General features: G+C 47.4%; 1 protein-coding gene across 13 annotated transcripts in view; it reads left to right on the forward strand.

Annotated features, from left to right (window-relative positions):
- The window catches only part of RGS6 (regulator of G protein signaling 6), a 595,059-nt gene that overhangs the window by 538,326 nt on the left and 34,413 nt on the right, over nt 1–22,320 (forward strand). For all 13 annotated transcript variants that reach the window (XR_010663895.1, XM_065940384.1, XM_065940393.1 and 10 more), the window contains 2 exons: nt 3,982–4,168; nt 21,369–21,458. Coding sequence is in view for 12 of the 13 variants with exons in the window: in XM_065940384.1 (XP_065796456.1) it covers nt 3,982–4,168; nt 21,369–21,458 (277 nt within the window). In the remaining variant the exon portion in view is untranslated. The remainder of the gene's footprint in view (nt 1–3,981; nt 4,169–21,368; nt 21,459–22,320) is intronic.

Consider the following 22,320-nt stretch of genomic DNA (forward strand, 5'->3'; position numbering starts at 1 on the left):
CAGTCCTAGTTGATGAGAAGATAGGTAAGCAAGAAACCAGGGCCTGGCCAGACCTCCTGGAAGGACGGAGCGCCACCCAATGGTTCATGGTTCCCCGTGTTGCAGCCAGCCTTGAGGAGGAGACCCCGTTCCATGTCAGCACCCCGGCCCCGCGGGAGACAGAGGCCTGGAGCAGCCCTGGACGGCGCTCAAGTCCCACCCACAGCTGCTCGGTCCAGGGGGGGGTCTGAGCCCAGGCTGCCTCCCCGAGAAGGCCAGTTGCCCCAGGCATTCCTAAGCCAGTGACACGGATCCGATGTCAGCCCCAGGCTGCCTACCCCGCCTCTGCCGACTCTGGCAAAGCAGGACAGGTGGTCTCCCTGGCACCCACGCACCGTTCTGGCCTGCCAGTCGTGACAGCCCTTCGGCCACCAGAAGCCACTGCGGGTTATGCAGGGTGGGCGGGTCCGGGGCCGCTGACTGTCTCCTCCCCGCTGGCATCCTGGAGGAGCAGCGGTACCTGCGGGCTTGCGATAAGAGCGGGACCGCGCAGGCCTCAGTGGGCCTCCCATCCATCTGCAAGAGATGGGCAAGGGGCGCTTCCAGGGCTCTTTCGAGGGGAGGGGGCCAGGCAGCCGGGGCTCAGAGCCCCCAGCTCAGGCCCGTGGGCTCACAGATGGCTGATGCAAACCAAGCCTGTGAAAGTGAAAGTCGCTCAGTCACATCCGACTCTTTGCGACCCCACGGACTATACAGTCCATGGAATTCTCCAGGCCAGAATACTGGAGTGGGTGGGTAGCCTTTCCCTTCTCCAGGGGATCTTCCCAACCCAGGGATCGAACCCAGGTCTCCCATGTTGCGGGTGGATTCTTTACCAGCTGAGCCACAAGGGAAACCAAGCCTGTACTGAATTTCAAACTGGCACAAAGCTTCTGCAAAGCCAGTGATGAGAAACACATATGGGATGTCAGGATGGTGTTGTGACAGCATTTTTACTGTCACCTGAGAGAGATAAGGCAGGTCATCTCCAAGGCAGACGGAAGGCCGAGAGGGTCCCCATGCGTGCAGGGAGAGAAGCCTGCTGTCTGGGGGGTGTCATCCCTCTTCCTCCCAGTCCTCCCCCTCCCCTTCCTCCCCCTCCAGCATGCCTGTTGTTTCTTTTTACACTTTATTTTTAATTCTTGGTTTTATCTGATAAAGGGAACCTCTTAATTTTTTCTGTAACAGTTGATTAAATTTGATTCAGAAATTTCCCTTCCCACCTGCCCTAGACTCCTCTATACCCAGCTGAGTGATGTGCATTGATGTGGCTCCCAACTCATTCTGCCGGAAGGACTGCTGAGGCCTCAGGAAGCATGGGGAGCCTGCGGCTTTCAGAAGCTGCAAGGTCCTCGGGGTCCCCCCAGAGCTCCGCGTCTCAGAGCCGACTGAGACAAGGGACAGAAGGTGGCGCCCACATGACCCCGACTGAGGCATCAGGAAGTCACCCGGGTGTCATCATTTGTGTGAGAAATTGCAGAGTCCGGTAGGCTTGGGATGGACCCTGGCCCAGACGAGTTGCTTCCAGCCCAGGACTCAGCCAAGAGGTGACTCCCTAGGGCTGCCAGGGACTCACCAAGCTTCACGTCAGCCCTCCTTCCAGGTCTTTGAAAAACCAACACTAGCTCCCTCTTTAGAGCCGATTTCCTGAATTTTACCTGCCCATCAAACATGGTCCTCTGGGAGAAGAAAACCTTTGTAGGTTCTGTCATCACCAGCTGACCATTTTCACTTGAAAGCACTTGGTCACCTCCTTCATTTCATGGCAGACCTTGGTGGGAGTGGCGGGGGTGGAGGGGCGGTGGGCAGAGAGACCGAGGGTGCCTTAGGGGATGGCCAAGGGGTGGAGGAGACCTCCCGGCTGAGCTCCAAGGACCCATCTGAACAACTGAACAGTTAACAGCCCCCTTTGAACTCTGGCCACCCCCCTTCCCCCCCACCCCCAATCTGGACTCTGGTTAAAGACTGGCTGCTGGCTACTGTTTCCCTCTCCCTGGGTAGCCAGAGGACAGGATTACAAAAGACCTGACGTGAGCAGAAAGATAGAGGGCTGGTGTTAAAGGGCAAGTGAGGCCAACGGCAGTGGCAGGAGCCCCAGGCCCTAACTACCCAGGCTCCCCCAGGCCTGTGGTCACCATGCGGCTGCCCCTACAGCACCCACCCACCGGGCCGGAGAGCATTTCGGAGTGACACCGGGATGGGACGTGCCCAGACCCGTCCACATAGCCCTCCGCCTGCTCTGTACCCACTGCGCCGGGAGGAGAGAGAGGCCCAGAAAGATACAGCGATGCAAGAGGGCGCCACAGCTGGGAGCAGGACTTCCTCACCTTCCGGTTGAGTGAAGCCGGCAAGGCTCCTCCCTGCCTCTTGGTCTTGGCGAGGGAACCATGAGGGTTTTCTTTAGCGAGATCATCAGAATCCCAAATGGTAAATCAGGGGGAGAGCTGGAGCCCACGGAGCTCGTGTCTCACAAACACAGACCCACAAGCAGAGACCCCGCCCCCGACCCCGCCCCCCAGCCGTCTCTCCTGGTGGAAATGAAGCTGCATTACCCGACTTGGCCACTGGGTGGCACCTTTAGGCCATGCACGTGGCTCCACACACCTCTCTGAACAGCAACAGAAAAACATGCTTAACCTTTAAAAAAAAAAAACTGCCTCTTACTTTGGGTGAAATTCGATGACAGATTGAATGCACCTTCCTCCGTGTCATGGTTCAGCTTCTCTTATTCCTGCCTTTCGTTGCCTCGAGTATGTGTGATTCCCGTGGCTTCAAGAACCACAGAGCCAGGGACCTGTCCTGTCCTCTCGTTGATGGGGAAACTGGCCTGTTTTGTTCACAGGACACAAAATGTGCCACCCAGACCTGAGTCCTGCTGAAATCCCTCTCCAGGGTTGCCTTGGGAACCATCGTCACGACCCAGGGAGCTGTTGTCCAAGCTTTGGCCCTGGCTGCTGCTGTTCTCAGCAGAAAAGAGCTCACAGCACCCGCCCAGCCCTCCAGCACCATGCAGATGCTGAGGGATTCATGAAAGGCAAATATAGTCGTGAGCAGAAGGCTTCTCTCTCCAGCAATCCCTGGAGAATCTTTTGTAGAGGGATCCCCGATATATGTCCCTTCAGCTTTGTTCCAGATGAACCCACCTGCAATCCATCAGACATTTGTTGGGCACCTGTGCTGGGCTGAGTCGCTCAGTTGTGTCCAACTCTTTGCAAGCCCGTGGACAGAGAAGCCTGGCGGGCTACAGTCCTTCAGGCAAGAATACTGGAGTGGGTTGCCATGCCCTCCTCCAGGGAACATGCCGAACACCATGCCCACATTGATGCTGCAAATAGGCTGTTTCTCCATCAACAGCATGTATGCTTGGGTCCTTCCAGCTCAAATATTCTTAATGGCTCCAAGATACTATTGCTTCTGGGATCTTTCTTTCCTTTGAATACCTCCAACTGATCCCCACCAGATATGCAAAAGGGACTCACATTGTCTGGGTGGTGGCTTCTCTGTCAATCAGTGGTTCTCTCCCAAGGGTGAATTTACCTCCCAGGAGACATCCGGTAATGGCCAGAAACTTTCTGGTTCTCACAAGTGCAGAGAGGATGCCCCTGGCATCTGATGGGTCAAACCCAAGGTTGCTGCTACATATCTTTCTATGTACAGGGTGACTCTTCAAAAATTATCCAGCCCAAAATGGCAGCAGTACTGAGGCTGAAAAACCGTGAGGTAGAGAAAAATCTCTTTTTGGTAACCAGAAGCAAGGCGATCTTCTAACATGCATTTAGTGCAATGATGGAGCACCTTTGTATTCTCAGCAGTCCCTGCAGCCTTCATGACCTGGGACATGGCTACCGAGACACCTGGGGCACACAGAATGAGTGCCATGCGATGTCGGTTCTGGGACCACGTCCAACAGAGCAGCTACTGACGGAGCCCCTGGAACGAACTGTCCTTGTGCTTCTGTTTCAGGTTCTGGTTGGCAGTCCAAGATCTCAAGAAACAGCCCCTCCAGGATGTGGCCAGGAGGGTGGAAGAAATCTGGCAAGAGTTTCTGGCTCCCGGGGCCCCAAGCGCAATCAACCTGGATTCTCACAGCTATGAGATAACCAGTCAGAATGTCAAGGATGGAGGGAGATACACATTCGAAGATGCCCAGGTTTGCTCATCTCTTCAAATAGTTCTGTCCCGAGATGTTCATGTGTCAACTCCACCACCCCACTCCTTGAACACACATCCAAGGTTGTATGTAGTTATAATCTCGGCCTTTATTTGTGAGGCCATCAACGGGGACCATTCCAGGTGGATGCGCCGTGCAGTTCCAGGAGGACTGCTTTCCTAAATGAATTACGTTATTATGTAGAAATAGACATTTACCATTATGTGTGTGTCTTTTCCAGGAAAATCTCAAAAGTGTTTTACAAAACCCGAAGTCCTATAGTAAGTCATGGTAGAATCTGGAAAGTAGAACACAGCATCAGATGCAAGGTGGGGAGAGTGGGCTGGAGGGCCAGGGGTCAAGACCACGGTCATAACCACTGCCCTGCACTGTGACCCCCCAATCCCGCAGTGATGTTTAGGGAGCACATCTGTATTCCATGCCTTGTGCCATGTGATGAGATACCATCGGGAACAGACCAAAGTCCCTGCCCTTGAGGAAGTTAAAGGCTAGTGGGAGAGAAAGGCAGGGAAAAGGCAATGTCACCGATAAGTGAATGAGCTCTGGGGTGTAAGGAACCCATGGGTTGGTGGGCAGGGGGGTTACAGGGGGGCCACAAGACTCTGCACAGCAGAGTTAGCACAGAGATGCTGGCGAAGCTGGTAGAGAAACAGAAGCCACCCTTAACAGCAAGCTTAACTTGAGGGCTGGGAGATGCCATCTCTAGAGATAAACATCAGATCCGTTTCCCACTTCCTGGCCCCTAAATTTTGTTTCCTTCCACCATCCCACACCCGGTGACAGGGCTTAAGGTTTTGCTGTGTCTCCTCAACCCTCTTCATTTCTCCCACCTGTGGGGTCCCCAGGTGAGAACTGCCCTCCCACAGACGTTATCATCTAACTTGGGAAACTCAGTCACTGGTGCAGATAATGGCATGAGAAGAGAAATGGTGTCCTCGCCATCCCAATTTGCCTTGTTATTTGCTCAGAAGTTCAGAATGGATACACCTAGCAGCCTCCACACCACAACTGTCTTTTCATGTGACCCCCTGGTCATGAGTTCCACTGAATACCTGGGCCAGGTAGATTTGGTTTTGTAGAGTTCAGTGACTGAGCTTTATGAAATCCTGAGTCCCTCACACCCTTTGCAGCTTCAAAGTGAACTATTTAAGTCATGAGAAATCTTTTCTTTTTTTTTTTTCTGACAGATTTTTGTATGTGTGTGTGTGTATGTGTACCAAGCACATAGTGACATTATCCTGAGGAGGAGAATGATGGAGATGTTTCATAAGTGATGGAGAAGCCCTGTGGGTGATGGAGAAGCTCCATGGGTGATGGAGAAGCTCCATGAGTGATGGATAAGCTCCATGGGTGATGCAGAAGTCCCCAGATGAGCAGTCTGAAGCACAATACTCAATTCTCCATCATTCATGAAACATGAGAGAAGGGGTATTTGTCAGAGCCATCATACTCCCTGCCCAATATTAGCACTCTGAACAAGATGTCAGAAAGGATTTATTTTAATGTTTTATTATTGAAACTTGTTTAATTATTGAAACTTGGGCATTTTTTTATAGAAAAGTAGAAACTTTATGAACCCTCATCCAGCCTGAACAATCATCAATATAATGCCAATCTCATTTTATCTGTGTCCCCACCTACTTTTTCACCGTTAGTTTTAAAACAAATCGAAAACTTAACCTTTCCATCTGTAAATACTTAGGTATGTATCTCTAACAGAAACTGACCCTTTGGTCTTAACATTCCTGCAATACCTTAAGAAATTAGTGATTATCTCTTAGTATCATCAAATGTCGTGCGAGTGTTCAAGTTCATAGTATTTCCTAAATGCCATTTTGAAATTCTTATTCAAAATCAGAATCCAAATAAGGCCCACACATGTAGATGGCCTTTTCTTTTAAGTATATTGTAACCTACAGGCTGCTTTTATGTTCTCCTCACCCTTGCAGTTTATTTAAGGAAGAAGCTGGGTCTTTTGTGCTGGAGAGATTCCACAGTCTGGATTTTTCTGTTTGCACCCTTTTGTTGCTATTTAATGTGTCCTACCATCTGCATTTCCTGTCAATTGCTAGTTTGACTTAAATATTTAATCAGATTTTAGCTTGATTTTTGTGGGCAAGACTACTTCCCAGACTCTGCTGTGCTCCCTTGTCAGAAGGCATATGATGTCTAGTTGTCTCCCTTTGTGGTTTCCGCAGCCATTGATGTTCATAGTTAGAGCCATCAGTTAATTAGGGGTTACAAAATGATGTTCTAATCCTGTCATTCTTTCTTCATTTATTAAGTGAAATACAAATAGTCAAATACATCTACCATTTGATTATCTAGTAATACAATTCACATAGGAAAGATGGAATATATTTTTGAATCATTTCCTCTATTTGCCAATTTTAAAAATAATGAATAGTTTACTGTCATCTTCCAATGATGACCAATTAGGGTGTTTTTGTGTGTTTTGCAGTATCCTTGTAAACCCATGGGTTTAAGCATATTTGCTATGTTTTAACCCATTTTGTTTATTATTGTTATTGCTGCTTGCCCTGTGCCATCTCTGCCCAGTTGGCTCCTTCTGACATGACCCTGGTAATCTTTGATGTGATCCAAATATCAGGGAAGCTAAGATGATCCAAGCCCTTCCTCAGACGTGGACTCATCTAGTTCTTCAAGAATCCAAGAATCCCTTGTTCTTCTTAGTGGGAAATACTTTTAGAGACGATAATCTGGGCATTTAGAGGCACTCATTGTTCCTGGGTTGGTCATCATCTTTAAACTTTTCCAGTGGCCAAAACTAGGAAGTAGGTGGTGGTTGCTTCTGATGAAAATACATGATGAATCCATACCGATACTTTGCATTCAAATTAAAAACTACAGGGGATTTTATTTAACCTCTTCTTTCTTAGGTCTGTGTCTCCTTTTCCTAGAAACCTGGTTCTCAAAGGCACTGTCAGTGACAGCATTAGTTCTTCATGTCATTTGCTTTATCCTACATCACCACAGAGCAGCCTCAAACTCACAGTGCCAACTGGCAGCAGCAGTATAATCATGTCAGTACCACTCAGTCACTGCCTGGTTGGTGGCGCTCGTGGTAAAGAACCTGCCTGCCAGTGCAGGAGACATAAGAGATGTAGGTTTGATCCCCGGGTCGGGAAGATCCCCTGGAGGAGGGTATGCGAACCCACTCCAGTATTCTGCCTGGAGAATCCCCATGGACAGAGGGACCCGATGGGCTACAGACCATAGGGTCGCAAAGAATTTTGCACGTGACTGAAGTGACTTAACACACGCATTCCAAGTGTGGAAGCACCATAGTTAAGTCAACTGACTATTGAAATTTAGTCAATACTCCTATCAAATATTTCTTGACATTTATATTGTTACTAAGTCAAGAAATATTTGATGGGAAAGCTCAGGAAGTCAGCACATCGTGCCTTGACATGCTTCTGGATATACACCCTCCATTAGCATGGTTCTCTGCCATTTTTCAGGTACGTACTCACAAACACTGGGTTGGCCAAAAAGTTCCTTTGGTTTTCATTAACATTGTACAGAAAATCCCAATGAACTTTTTGGCCAACCCGATGTATTGTATCTGCTTACTAAAGTAGACTAGACATGTGGACACCCAAAGAAAGCATTTGTAGCCTCTTCATTGCCTGTAAGGACTGGGATTCTGTGACTTCTAGTAAAGCGCTCTTCCTAAACCAGGTTCTCTTTTTAGCACGTTCCGTTTTGTTCCTCAAGTGTGTTTTCATCGTAAGTACACCAAGTGCTTCTCACTAGCACTGTGACCTTGGGCAAGCTCCTTAAACTCCCTGAGTCTTCTTCCCTCATCTGTACAGAGATACAGTGGTACCGATACTGTGGAAGGGGGATTAGGTGAAATAAAACATGTCAACAACTAACAGTGTCTGGTCCACAGTAAGAGACTGCAATGTTATTTTATTAATGTCATTAATATTCTTTTCTTATACTTTTGTATTAACAGATTTGGTTTAAAAAATATCAAATAATTGTATGTAACCTTAGCACTCAGAGATAACCCCTATTCTAGTATTTTTTTCTCTCTCAGTTTATGTGTACAGAGTGGCTATGCAAATAGGTTGATTCTGTAGCCTGCCATTTACACTAAACTAGCAGTTGGTTTAAAAGGCTGAATTTCTTCTGTGAGTGGCCAGACAGTTTAAATTTTGAGCTTTGTAGGTTGTGTAGTCTATATTACTACTACCCAGTTCTGCCATACCAAAACAGCTGCACTGTCACGCTGTAACAGCGGAAAATACATAAATAAGTGGGCATGGCTGTGTTGAAAACCTTTATTTTTGGACTCTGAAAGCTCATGAAACATTATGCTTCTTTTGATTTTTCTCAGCCACTTAAAAATATAAAAACTATTCTTAGGACATAAAGTCTGAAGGACATAAAGAAGTAGATGGGGGAGCCAGAGTTTGAGACCACTGTGCTGAATAAAATATCATGAAAATCATTGAAACATTTCAAGAAATCCAGAAAGATAGAAGATAACGGGTTGGGAGCCATTAGTCTTTCATTTGTATGGGAGAGAAGGATAGAGGATATGGGAGGATATATGGGAGAGAAGGATAGAGGATATGGGAGGATATATGGGAGAGAAGGATAGAGGATATGGGAGGATATATGGGAGAGAAGGATAGAGGAGACCTTGGTGTGGTAACAGTAACCCACCAGTCTTCATGAATGTTTCTGCGTCGGGGTTGAGTATTATAGCGCCCGCGACCCAGGGGAAGTCAGTCCGTAAGGACCGTGCTCCTCACCCTGCGGGGCCACAGGTGTGACTTCAGGGTTTCCAGGTAAGGGGAGAGGGCTAAAATGCAGCCAGAACTTGCTCTCAGATCTCCCAACTTGCCAGTCAGGTCTACTGCACAGATAGCACTGCCCCTGGGTTATAAGAGCTGAGGGTCTGGTTGTCATGCAGAGACCTGGAGAAACGCTGGTCCCCAGAGAAAATCCCCACCTGGGGAGCAGGCTCTGATCCTAGCCACATGCTCTGTCTAGGCCTGCAGAACTGTTCCTGTAAGCCCTTTACGCTTGCTCGCGGTCACTCAGTTTGCCCATCTGAGAAGTGGGAATGATGACACCTGAGCCCTTTGGAACACCTTCCTCCCTTCTCCCACTGGGATCAGGAGCCACCCAGTAGTGGTCAAAGAGCCGATAAACATGTGAGTAGCTGGGATCAGTAGCTGGAGTGAAGGCTGAGCCACATTTATGAATTCATTTGAAATGGGCCCCAGGGGATGGGGTGTAAGCGCTCTCTGAGGGTTTTGTTTTTTCATGTGACCACAGGCATTGTTACAGCAAAGTTAATTGCCTGTGTTTGCTTCCTGTGGAAATATCCCACAAGACGCCCGGTCAGCATGGGCCCCGCATTTGCGCTTGTGTTTTGCCTATCCATTTGGCTTCTTTGAAAATTTGGGCCAAAATCAAATCTTCTATAAAGGCCTGTGGGCTGTGATCATAGCCCTCAGCTGTTTGCTGTGTTGTTCCAATTTCACAGATTTAGCTTCGTGAGGGGAGAAAAAGAAGAAAAATGAGCCATGTTTTTTTTATGGACTCAGTTCTTTATGCTAGGGGTTGAGTTCTCTTCTCAGTACTGGGGCATTAGGAGGGCTACATTGCCACCCACTTGCCTTGTGGTCTCAGGTAAGGATCTTGATGTTTTGTGCCTTAGTTTTCTCATCTGTAAAATGGGGATGATGTCTTCTCTAAGACCTCTAAGGGTTTTTGAGAAATCAAATGAGCCAATAGCCCTGGAAACTCTTTGAATAAGTGCTATATAGTGTGAACTCACAAGAATTAATGGCTTTAGTATTCCCTGAGGTCTCAAAATTCCAAGGTAGATCTAAACCCCCAAGAAAATGTCTGCTCTTGGAAGGAGTTCCTTGTTGGGAAATGCAAAAATAAAAGGTAAGTAGGAGCCAGGTCTGGGGAACCTTGGGTGTGTTCCTAAGGAATTTAAATTTTCTCGCCCTGAAGACAGTAGGAAAGCATTGAAGGCTTAGAGCTGAAAGAGGAGGAATTAAATGGTGGTAGGCAGAGCAAGAGGAATGGAGAGAGACCTGAATCTCGGGGCTTGTTGTCTGAAGCACTGCTGGTGGGTTTCGAGGAGAGAATGAATCCACAGAAGTATCATGAGCCTAAGGCTTCCTCTTAGGGCATTCAGCCCTTCCCAGAGCCTCTGCAGGCGGCAGAAGGCAGGTAGGAGTCAGCTGGCTGGCACAGGGGCTGCCTGGCTTCAGTTTTAAGTCTCAGAGTATCTGAGGATGTTGAAGCCTGGCTTGGAGAATTTTGAGCATTACTTTACTAGCATGTAAGATGAGTGCAATTGTGCAGTAATGAACATTCTTTGGCATTGCCTTTCTTTGGGATTGGAATGAAAACTGACCTTTTCCAGTCCTGTGGCCACTGTTGAGTTTTCCAAATTTGCTGGCATATTAAGTGCAGCACTTTGACAGCATCATCTTTTAAGATTTGAAATAACTCAACTGGAATTCCATCACCTCTGCTAGCTTTGTTCATAGTGATGCTTCCTAAGGCCTACTTGACTTTGCATTCTAGGAAGTCTGGCTCTAGGTGAGTGATCACACCATTGTGATTAGCTGGGTTGTGAAGATCATTTTTGTATACTTCTGTGTTTTCTTGCCACCTCTTCTTAATATCATCTGCTTCTGTTGGGTCCATACCATTTCTGCCCTTTATTGTGCCCATCGTGGCATGAAATATTCCCTTGGTATCTCTAATTTTCTTGAAGAGATCTCTAGTCTTTCCCATTCTATTGCTTTCCTGTATTTCTTTGCATTGATCGCTGAGGAAGGCTTTCTCATCTCTCCTTGTTATTTTTTGGAATTCTGCATTCAAATGGGTATATCTTTCCTTTTCTCCTTTGTCTTTTGTTTCTCTTCTTTTCTCAGCTATTTGTAAGGCCTCCTCAGACAGCCATTTTGCCTTTTTGCATTTCTTTTTCTTGGGGATGGTCTTGATCCCTGCCTCCTATACAATGTCACGAACTTCCGTCCATAGTTCTTCAGGCACTCAGTCTATCAGATCTTTGTGAACTTCCAGATGTTCAAGCTGGATTTAGAAGAGGCAGAGGAACCAGAGATCAAATTGCCAACATTTGTTGGATCATTGAAAAAGCAAGAGATTTAAAAAAAAAACATCTACTTCTGCTTTATTGACTACACCAAAGCCTTTGACCATGTGGATCACCACAAACTGTGGAAAATTCTTCAAGAGATGGAAATACCAGACCACCTGACCTGCCTCTTGAGAAATCTGTAAGCAGATCAGGAAGCAAAGGTTAGAACAGGACATGGAACAACAGACTGGTTCCAAATCAGGAAAGGAGTACGTCAAGGCTGTATATTATCACCCTGCTTATTTAACTTATATGTGGAGTACATCATTAGAAATGCTGGGCTGGATGAAACACTAGTTGGAATCAAGATTGCCGGGAGAAATATCAGTAACCTCAGATATGCAGATGACACCACCCTTATTGCAGAAAGCAAAGAAGAACTAAAGAGCCTCTTGATGAAAGTGAAAGAGGAGAGTGAAAAAGTTGGCTTAAAACTCAACATTCAGAAAACTAAGATCATGGCATCTGGTCCCATTACTTCATGGCAAATAGATGGGGAAACAGTGGGAACAGTGACATACTTTATTTTGGGGGACTCCGAGATCACTGAAGATGGTCACTGCAGCCATGAAATTAAAAGACGCTTGCTTCTTGGAAGAAAAATTATGACCAACCTAGACATCATATTAAAAAGCAGAGACGTTACTTTGCCAACAAAGGTCCATCTAGTCAAAGCTACGGTTTTTCCAGTAGTCATGTATGGATGTGAGAGTCAGACTATAAAGAAAGCTAAGGGCCAAAGAATTGATGCTTTTGAACTGTGGTGTTGGAGAAGACTCTTGAGAGTCCCTTGGACTGCAAGGAGATCCAAACAGTCCATCCTAAAGGAAATCAGTCCTGAATATTCACTGGAAGACTGATGTTGAAGCTGAAACTCCAATATTTTGGGCACGTGTTGCAAAGAACTGATTCATTTGAAAACACCCTGATGCTAGGAAAGATTGAAGGCAGGAGGAGAAGGAGACGACAGAGGATGAGATGGCTGAATGGCATCACCAACTCAATGGACATGAGTTTGAGTAAACTCCAGGAGTTGGTGATGGATGGGGAGGTTTGGCATGTTGCAGTCCAAGGGGTCGCAAAGAGTCGGACACGATTGAGCTACTGAACTGAACTGAACTAGTCTGAGGATGTTCCAAGAACTGTGTCACTGGATCCATTGAGTCACTTGTCCATCTCCCCATCCATCCATTTCATGAACATTCATTCTCCCGTTTGAGTTGGGAGACCTTGACCTGTGGGTTGTGAAGTTCTACACCTAGGGAAACAGCAAAGGATATAAGGGACCTGGATGACTTTTCGCCACTGGGCACAGCTTGTCCAAGAGCACATCATTCTTTACAAACCAATTGAAACAAACCTAAGAAAATGCTGCATTGAGATTGGATTGGATTGGAAATCTGTCCATCAGATAGATTGGCAGTTGAATCTGATGGACCAATCCAGCCTGTTGACTTCAGTCCCTGCAGGTTTCCATGTAGGTTTCCTAGGTGTTCATGCCCCTCTGCTTCCCTGACCTGCAGTAGCTACTGAGATGCCCCACCTAGACCTACAGTGTCTAGGCTTCCAGCACCTCTGGATTTGAAGTTCTTCTCTGGGAGCAGCCAATTGGTCCTCCTTGCCTTCTATAAATCCCTATGACACTAAAATAATGCTCTGCAAAGTTGTGGTTTAGAAAAACTTTTTTCTTCACAACTTGGTCTGGAATGATAACAAACTCAGCTATACCTATCATCAAAAAAAAAAAGAGTCAATTTGTTCCTTGGCTTTCCATTTGGAAAAATCTTGCCACACAACCTCAGACAGAACATATAGGCGGTGATCAATGAATATCAGTTGAATTCAATTTCTCCAATATGCCAATTCAGCAACACTTGGAATATCTACTAAGGGTCAGATGTTCTAGACTCTGGGAATATACAGATAAGTAGGCTTTTCTCTTAAGCAGACCCCAATCTAAGTTACCGAAACTCTACTTGGCCATCATCCATGCATAGAAAGATCAAAGAGCAACCTCAAGGTCAAAATGATGTCAGAGTGATTTAAGAGCTGAGAAATACACCATCTAGTTACACCCACCATGAGCAGATAAGAAGCCTCGAGCCTAGAGTCTCTATTCTTACCTAAATGTAGATGTTTAGAAGCAACTTGATTAAGGAATGAAAGTCTTCTAACGTTTGTTTTGTTCAAATGTCAGAGCCCAGGGAGCCCACGTTTACATTTGCCCCAGATGACTCAGAAGCAGACGTCTTCCTAGCTTGGTGAAGGCTGTTAATCTTTGGCCCAGTGGTGGAAGTGGTGGCATTGTGTGCCAGTATCACAAGACTGCCCCCAAGTTTCCTGATATTAATCCTCATTTGGAGGACACTTCCTGGTAGACTTCCCATGCCAGACATATTTTAATAAAATATGCTATGGAACTGCTTACTCCAGGAATTACTCATTTTATTCTGTGGGTGGTTTTATTTTAGGGAGATGAACAGCAGAGGGAGGCATGCATTTTTAAAAGAACAAATCAGTTGTTTGTGAGAGGATTCTGTTTATTACCACACAGAAGAGTAGTTCCTGAAGAGAAGGCGTCAGAGAACCAAATTCCAAAATTTCTTTGTTGATGCTTCAGAGCAGAGATCTCCTGAACCAAACCCCATGCCCTTGAAGAGGAGAAGGAAACATTTGTCTAAGTTAATACCCATGGTATTCGGGTAGGTGAAAGAAAATATGCAAAGCTGCCTTTGAAGCTACTCTTATCTAAGAACAGGGATTGAACAGCATCAAAATACTGTGCCCTTTGGCCAGTTAAATTGAACATGTTTATAAGGATGCTTTGCAGGGTAAAGGCAAAAGATAATTCACTCTTACACTCTCTTAGGGCTTAAATGTTGCATTCCGTGTAAACAGTGGCTCACACATCCTGCTTAGAAGGATAAAGAAATCCAAATGGGGGCTTCTCATTTAAGATCCACAGGACCCTAGAATATTTTTTTAAAGAAGAATTTACATATATTGATACATATGTATGTATACATGTATGGGGCTTCCCAGGGGCACTAGTGGTAAAGAATCCGCCTACCAAAGCAGGAGACATAATGAGTCGCAGGTTCCATCCCTGGGTTGGGAAAATCCCCTGGAGGAGGACATGGCAATTCACTCCAGTATTCTTGCCTGGAGAATCCTATGGACAGAGGAGCCTGGCAAGCTACAGTCTATAGAATTGCAAAGCGTCAAATAGGACTGAAGTGACTTAGCACACACATGTATATATGTATAACTGAATCACTTTGCTATGCATCAAAAATTAACACAACACTGAAAATCAACTCCATTTCAGTTTAAAAAGAGAAGAAAAAAACATGGGGAAAAAAAGATTCACAGTATCCTGGGATGATTGTCCAAAGCCGCATCCTGAGGACAACAGGCTACTATCTTTCACTGAAGTGGTTGTTCACATGGCCGTGGGGTCTTTTCTGTTTATTAAGCAGATAATGATTTAGGATCCCCGTCAATTCCCTACCCTGGTGCAGTCCCACCCTCTGTCCTCCTGCAGGACCCATGATGAGAAAGGTGTTCATTTTCCCTAGACTTCAGCTAGCCAGGTGTAAGGTCTGAAGGCCTTTGGCTTAAGATATCCTCTTGAAAGATGAGACTCGGGGGTCTCCTGGGTGACTTTCCGTGACACAGACTTGCTGCCTTTGACTTCCCAGGGGTCTGATCAGCACTCAGAGCTTTGCCAGGCTGGCCCTTCCTGCAGGTGCAGAAGGCAAGTTGGATACGATCTGTGAGGTGAGAAACCAGAGCCTGTATCACCCTGGGTGACTCAGCCGTTGTTGTCACCACAAGTGGGGCTGGTGAACAGTTCCCAAAAGAGAATGGTGAGCAGTGACTGCATCCACCCCTGGGGTGACTCAGATGCAAGCTTGAGAGGAGGCCCCCAACATTTCTGCTGACCACACGTTGAGGACTTTGTCTCAGTCACACAACCTGGTTCCCCCAAATCCCCAGCTGAAGGACCATGAGCAGCAGCAGGTGCCAAGGGGAGAGTGTGAGCTTTGGGGGCATCACAGAACACTGGGCTCAAATCCTGACTCTGCTCAGGTAAGGCACTCAAATGTGTAGGGCTTTAGTGTCCTCATCTGTAAAAGGGAGCTATTTAAACCTAAACACCAATTCTGAGCAAATAACAACAGCAATGAAAGCAAGACAGCGTTCCTCCTTCCCCAGGAATCTTATGGTCTTTGGTCTCCTCCCCCACATCCTCCCTGGCAAGGACAGTCCCATCATGAAAGCCAGTTATCATCATTCCTTCACTTGTTTACAGTTTTTGTAAAGGGTTCCCCTCTATTTCCTTGACTAACTGTGTGGGGCTGGAAAAAGCTGAATGGGGACCTGAATCCAAGCCTTTTACCACCAGCCTGGTCCCCACTTCCAGCATCTCACGCAGCAACACCACATCTTGCACCACAATCTTACCTTCCTTCAAGGGACCACAAGGGACTCAACAGTGCCCAAAGTCTGCATGTTGTTCCAGGAAGTGTGGTTGTGGAAGACAGAGACGAAGAAAAAAAAATAGGACACTTGAAAATCCCAAGAAGGGCTCTTAGCAGCTGTGGAGTGCTCCAGCTGAGCGGCCTCCCACTCCAGGAGGATGCTCTAAAGCTGGAGAATGAGATCGTAACTGTCTCAGGAACCCCTAGCCAGAAAGAGGACATAAGGGTGATCTTGTCGTCCAGCTGCTCCAGCATGCTTGGGGCCCAAGGTCTAGGCATGTGTCTGCTTACCTTCCCTAGCGCTTGTGAGGGCCACTGTGTTTTGTCAAAAACAAAGGAGCTTTCCAGCTGAAGACTCTCCCTGCAAAACACTGATTTGTAGCAGGTGTGGTTCTGAGACATTGAGACACTGCTCACTCCCTCCACCTCCTGCATGTGTCTTGACTCCACCTATTCTAGTCATCTTGAGTTTTGGGGGGGTTTTCTGTTTTCTTTCTCTCCGTTGCTTTCTTTCCTGAAAGAATCTTTTCTTTTTGAGTACCCTTGATTTATAAGATTATATTAGTTTCAGGTGTACAACATAGCGATTCAACGTTTTTATAGATTATACTCCCTTTAGAGGTTTTATAAAATGTTGTCCATAGTTCCAGTTGGTTTTGCTCCTGCCTTAGCATCTCAGGTATGCAAAGCTCCTGTCCCAGGGCTGAGCCCAAGTAGGGAAATGAGGGTGGAGGATCTCATCAGGGTGATTAGCCCTGCCTTCTCATTGTCACCCACCACAGGGGTGTGATCCCCTCCCCCACTGAGAATTGTGGCTGAGATGTTCGGCCTGACTTAGGGCCTTGGAGCGTCAGTTTCTCTACCAGTGAGACTGAGCCTCTCCCTGTCTGGAGCAGGAGCCTCCCCACATGGCAGGAAGGCGGATGTGGACCCTGGTAGTTCTGCTTGTTCATAGTTAACTCAATCATCTCTTTTTTTAGAGAGGGAACAAGGGAGGGAGGGGTCTAGGGAGGGAAGAAGGAAGAAGGGAAGGAGAAATAAAGGGGCAGAGAGGAAGGGGAGGAGGGAAGGAGGAAGGGAGGAAAATAAGATAAGAAAAAGCAAAGAAGAGAAATGCACACTTCGCTCTCTCTGGCCCCTTGGGAATTCTCTGGGTGGGGGCTCACTGGTTTTTCCAGCAGCTCCCCTGCTCTTAGCAGATCCTGGATATACATTTTCCTTAAGACTGGTTGTCTGCAAAGCAGGGGAAACAAACCAGAACCCCTCATAAATCAGTCGGGGTCACTGCCAAGAGCTTTGTACACTTGCTGTCCCTGGCAGTGATAAACTCATTGCATCTGGGAACCGGCCAAAGACCCTGAGTCCTATCTTAGTTCTCATTCCCAGAAAAAAAAAACCTCAGCGCTCCATTCCCCCACCCCCTGTTTACTGTCTTTGTGTTTCTTAGAAAAAGCTGGCGAGGAGGAAGGAACAGAATTCCATAAGTGGGTACAGCAAAGGCTGTGCTTCTCCGCTTCTTTGCTTGGGGGAGGAGAGGAGGGCAGAGGAGAGTCCTGGGTCCATAGACGGTGGGGAAGGAGGCCCAGGCCAGAGGCGCCTGAGCCACAGTAGGGAGCATGAGGGATCTGCGACTTTGATTCCATTTTGCTCGGACCATGACTTCCACCTGCTGTTGTTGTTTTGTGGTTGTTCCCTCATAGGGCAATCTGAGATGGTCATCGTGATGGCCAAGAGCTAGCGACAGGGTCGGCAGAGTGAGACCACCTTATGCAGCCCACCTCCAACAGGCCGTGTTCTCTTTACTGTCTCCCCACATGGTCCCTGCCTTGGCCCTGGCCTTGGCAACAAATTGTCAAGATGCCATGTGACATTAGGACAAGAGCAGAGCCCAAACTGTTCCTCTGACCCACGTTGACCCTCACCCCGGAAGAGGGGACCACTGTCTGCTGCGCCTTCCTCCTCAGCATCATCATCCTCCTTTCTCTGGTTGACCAGACCAGGAACTGGGAGACACTTCCTGTCTCCTTAGCTCTTCCTGCCATGACGAGGCTCTTTCTGGTTGTTGGACCAGCATTCCCCACCTCTGGCAGGAGAGTTCATCTTCAGTTTTACCCATTCACAGCACCTTGAACCTGAACTTCTTCCTTGTAGCCCTTAGCTCAATTAGTCATGCATACCCTTGTGCAATGAAATCTAAGTTTTATGGCAGAGAGGACCTCTTTTGTCTCGGTCATGCTGTGATCTCAATGCCTGACACAATGCCTGGCACCTAGGAAATGCTCAACAAATATTTTAGGGAACAAATACTGAGTCATCTGTTTTATCCTGTTCTTTCTCAATTGACAAATTCTTTCTTTCAATGGCTTTTCTTGCTTATGATGAGTTGGAAGAATTAGCTGGATTGGGGGTGAAATTTGTTCTCAAGGCCAGAAGGGTTGGGCTAGGAGAGGTTTCCTTACTCCTCTTGGGGCAGAAGCAGGTATTTTTTGAGATATGCCTGGGCATTTAGATTCTTCTGACAAGTCAGAGCAACAAGCAGGGGGCTGTGGCCTTGGAGAAGGTTTTGGAGAAGGTCCAGGCCTGAGGGACAGGCCTCTCCAGATGACTCAGGAACCACCTGGTTCTGCTGGCCAGACAGAAGCCATGCCTGAGACAAGAAGGAGCCATGGGCCATTTTGCTCTGAGTTAGCATTTGTACCTTCTTGTTCAGTCGCCCAGTTGTGTTCCACTCCAGGAGCCCATGGACTGCAGCACCCCAGACTTCCCTGTCCTTCACCATCTCCCGGAGTTTGCTCCAACTGATGTCTATTGAGTCAATGATGCCATCCAACCATCTCATCCTCTGTCACCCCCTTCTCCTCTTGCCCTCAATCTTCCTAGCATCAGGGTCTTTTGTAATGAATCAGCTCTTTCCATCAGGTGGCCAAAGTATTGGAGCTTCAGTATCAGTCCTTCCAATGAATATTCAGGGTTGATCTCCTTTAGGATTGACTGGTTTGATCTCATTGCAGCCCAGGGGACTCTCCAGAGTCTTCTCCATTCATACCTTAGATGTAAATGTTAGGCCACTTTGAAGAGACAACAAATTCGAAGACCCTGATGTCTCTCAGTCTGGGCTCTGAGAAAATTAAGGCTGAATCAAGATGCCCACATAGGGACTTCCTCTGAGTTGAATGAGTTCCTCTGTCTCCTTCCATACAGAGAGCAGAAACTGATCATAAACCAAAACAAGTATGGAGCCTGTAAACTTGCTTGGTATCGGCAAGCTCAGACCAGCGTTTTGGTGAACCAAAAAGCTGCATAAATTCTGGTAACATTTAACCCCACATTGGACGCTCTGCACATATAAGAGATTAAAAACACATTGTTCCCACAAGGAACTTAAACTAGAGTGGGCTGGATTTTTGTCTGAAATTTGCAGAAAAACACTCAGCAACACGTGTTCTCATGAAGCTTATTAACTCAGAACATATCTGGATCATCAAAGTAGATTCAGATCGAAGCCAGTGCTTCATTTCTCCTGGCTCCTTGCAGTGGTCCCATTCCCATGAGGAGTGCTGCATCCTGCTTTTGTAAATATGGGATCATCTGCACAAGAATGAAACTGGTGCCCAAACAGGTCCACATGTGGTCCCTCTTAAGATGGCCAGAGAGGGACCCACATGGCACCAAGTTGATGGTTGCTTTCTGCCTCCGCTTTTTTTTCTTTTTTTTGGCAGTGCTGGGTCTTATTTGCTGCACGTGGGCTTTCCCTAATTGTGAGTTGGGAGTTCTCTGTAGTTGAGATAGGCTGGATTCTCTTGGGGTGGCTTCTCTCACTGAGAGCACAGTATGCTCTGTTGTGTGGGCTTCAGTAGTTGTGGTGCACAGGTTTACTTGCCCTGCAGCGTGTGGAGTCTCCCCGGAACAGGGATCAAACTGGTGTCCCCTGAATTGGCTGGTGGATTCTTAACCACTGGACCATCAGGGAAGTCCATGCCTTCACTTTCTTTGGAGATGGGTAGGGAGAGAGTATTAGCAAGCCCTTGATGTAACCCGGCTTCCTCTGGGATGTACCAGCATCTCTAAAATGGCCAGGTACCTCTACAGGGTGTCCCCAACTGAGGAAAGGTCTCTACCTCACCCATCCCCTGGGAGAATACCTGAGGAAGAGGTCCTTAATGACCAGTCCAGCCTCTCCACTGAGCATCTTCTCCACTGCCCAGCTCTCCATTCCTCCAAGTCCTGGGGCCCTTATCCAGATTCACAGGATGGACAAGGAGCATACATCAGAGAAGATGCTTCCCCACCCAATGATCCCACCCTCCCTAGGGAAAGCCCACCCTCCTTTTAACAGGTCCTCTCTTGGGACAACCAGGCTTTTCCGTGTAGCTGTGCTACCTTACATTTCAACTGATAAATAACCCTTTTTCAATCGATAAGCTCCCTCTTGTAATGAACCTGGCTTTCCCTGTCCTTAATGAGGACAGACCTATTAGAAAGGGATCATAAGGCTACAGGAATTAACTAAAAGTCAAGGGTAAAATCCATTGCCATGGCCAGAATGTAATGGCTCTAGGAGCCCAGGAGGGCACCATGCCCCAACCTCTGGCATATTTGCCCACGAGACCTCATGATCTGGCTCTAAGAGCACTCTTCCAGGATGGGGTGGTGGCCCTGATGTGCATTAACTAACCCAATTGCATCATTGCCTGTGGACTACTTTTTTAGTTAATCTTTTTGAGATACTTTTAGATTAACAAGCACTTATAAGAAATACTATAGAGACATACCATTTACCCAGCTTCTCCTAACAGTAACATCTGCAAAAACTATAGTACAGTATCATGGCCATGATGTTGACATTGCTATATCCCCTGAGTTTATCAGATTTCCCAATTTTGCCAGTACTTATATGTACGTGTATGTGTGTGAGGTTCTATACAACTCTATCCCATGTGTAAGATGTGTCAAGATACAGAACCAGCCTTTCACCAAACAACCCTTCCTATTGTCTGTTCTAACCACACCTCTCTCCCCTCCTTGCCCCTCTCCCATCCCTGAAATCTGGCAACCACTTATCTGTTGTCTGTTTCTACAATTTGTCATTTCAAGAATGTCACATCAATGGAATCATATGGTATGTAAACCTTCTGGGGCTTTTTTTTTTATTCATGATAATTCCTTTGGGATTCATCCAAGTGGTTGGAACCATCAGTAGTTTCTTCCTTCTTATCGCTGTGCCTGTGGTTTTAATCATTAAGGAACAGTGCATCTCAACATGGCACCAAGGGCCAATTACAAAGCTTCTGGGACATGATCTTCAAGGATCTTTTTACGCTGAGGAAGAAAATAGGTTTTAGTTAATGTTTTCTGAGTGGGGGAAAAAACAGCAAAGCAAACATGTTACCTCTTTTTCCAGGTTCATACCAGCAGAGTCTGGCTTGTTTGTTTCTTTCCTAACACAGCGGCCAGTTGGGTTGCCATTCCCTTTAGTGTTGGATGACAGTTCTTTCTTGTGTCTTCCCATCTCCTGCCTCCCCAGGAGCACATCTACAAGCTGATGAAAAGTGACAGCTACGCCCGCTTCCTCCGGTCCAATGCTTACCAGGACTTGCTGCTGGCCAAGAAGAAGGTATCCCTGGGAAGGGCGGCCTTGCCTTTCTTAGCACTATTGACCTTTGCCTGCTGCTTGCTGCTGGTGTGACGTGAGAATACCATCCCTTGGGTTTTCTTTCTTTTCTCTCTTCTTTCCCTTCTGCGCCTGCTTCCACTCCAGTAGAAGACAATTAGGATTGTTACCACCCCGGCCCACCCCGCTGAGGTCCATGGTGTGGCCTCCTGTCTCCTGCTACCCAGCATCTCCATCTTCCTGTCTGCCCACGGTGGAGGGAGTGACCACCTAAGAGGCCCCTGGGGCTCGGCCCAGGAGCAGAGGGCTGGCTGTGACATCAGTGAACCCCTGAGGGAACCCTGGCGGGTCCAGCCCCCTCCCACAGAATTTCCTGCCCCGATCAGCGTGCAGAGATGAGTGTGAGGCAAGGATGCGGCAGCCCCCTCTGCATAGAAAGGCTTAGAGTTCTTCCGGGGCGATGGGGCACCGGAAATCCTGCCTGGGGGTTGTTGCCCTTTCCTCTCTCCCATCCGCCACCTGCCCCAGAGCATTTGCCTTTTCTTTTAACCAAGAAGAAATGGCATCCTAGCTCCTCCCTCCCCGCCCTCCACTCTGAATGAAGTCTTGGTTCCCTGCAGCCCTCGGGGTCTAGATTTGGGGGTGCAGGCCCCCCCCCCAGCATGCAGGCGGTGAGGGGTGACTGGAACAAGAATGAATGTGGCTGGATTTCTGGGAGGAGGGAAGGCAGAGCTGGAGGCCAGGGGGTGAGGGAAGGGGAAGGTAGGGGGTTGGCTCACGGTCCCAGTGTGCCAGCGGACACTCTGCACTTTGCGGGTCTGATCTGAGGTCCACGAGGGGTTCAGTGTGGCTCTCCTCACGCCAA

This window comes from Muntiacus reevesi, chromosome 7, assembly GCF_963930625.1.
Source record: "Muntiacus reevesi chromosome 7, mMunRee1.1, whole genome shotgun sequence".
Classification (NCBI taxonomy): Eukaryota; Metazoa; Chordata; class Mammalia; order Artiodactyla; family Cervidae; genus Muntiacus; species Muntiacus reevesi.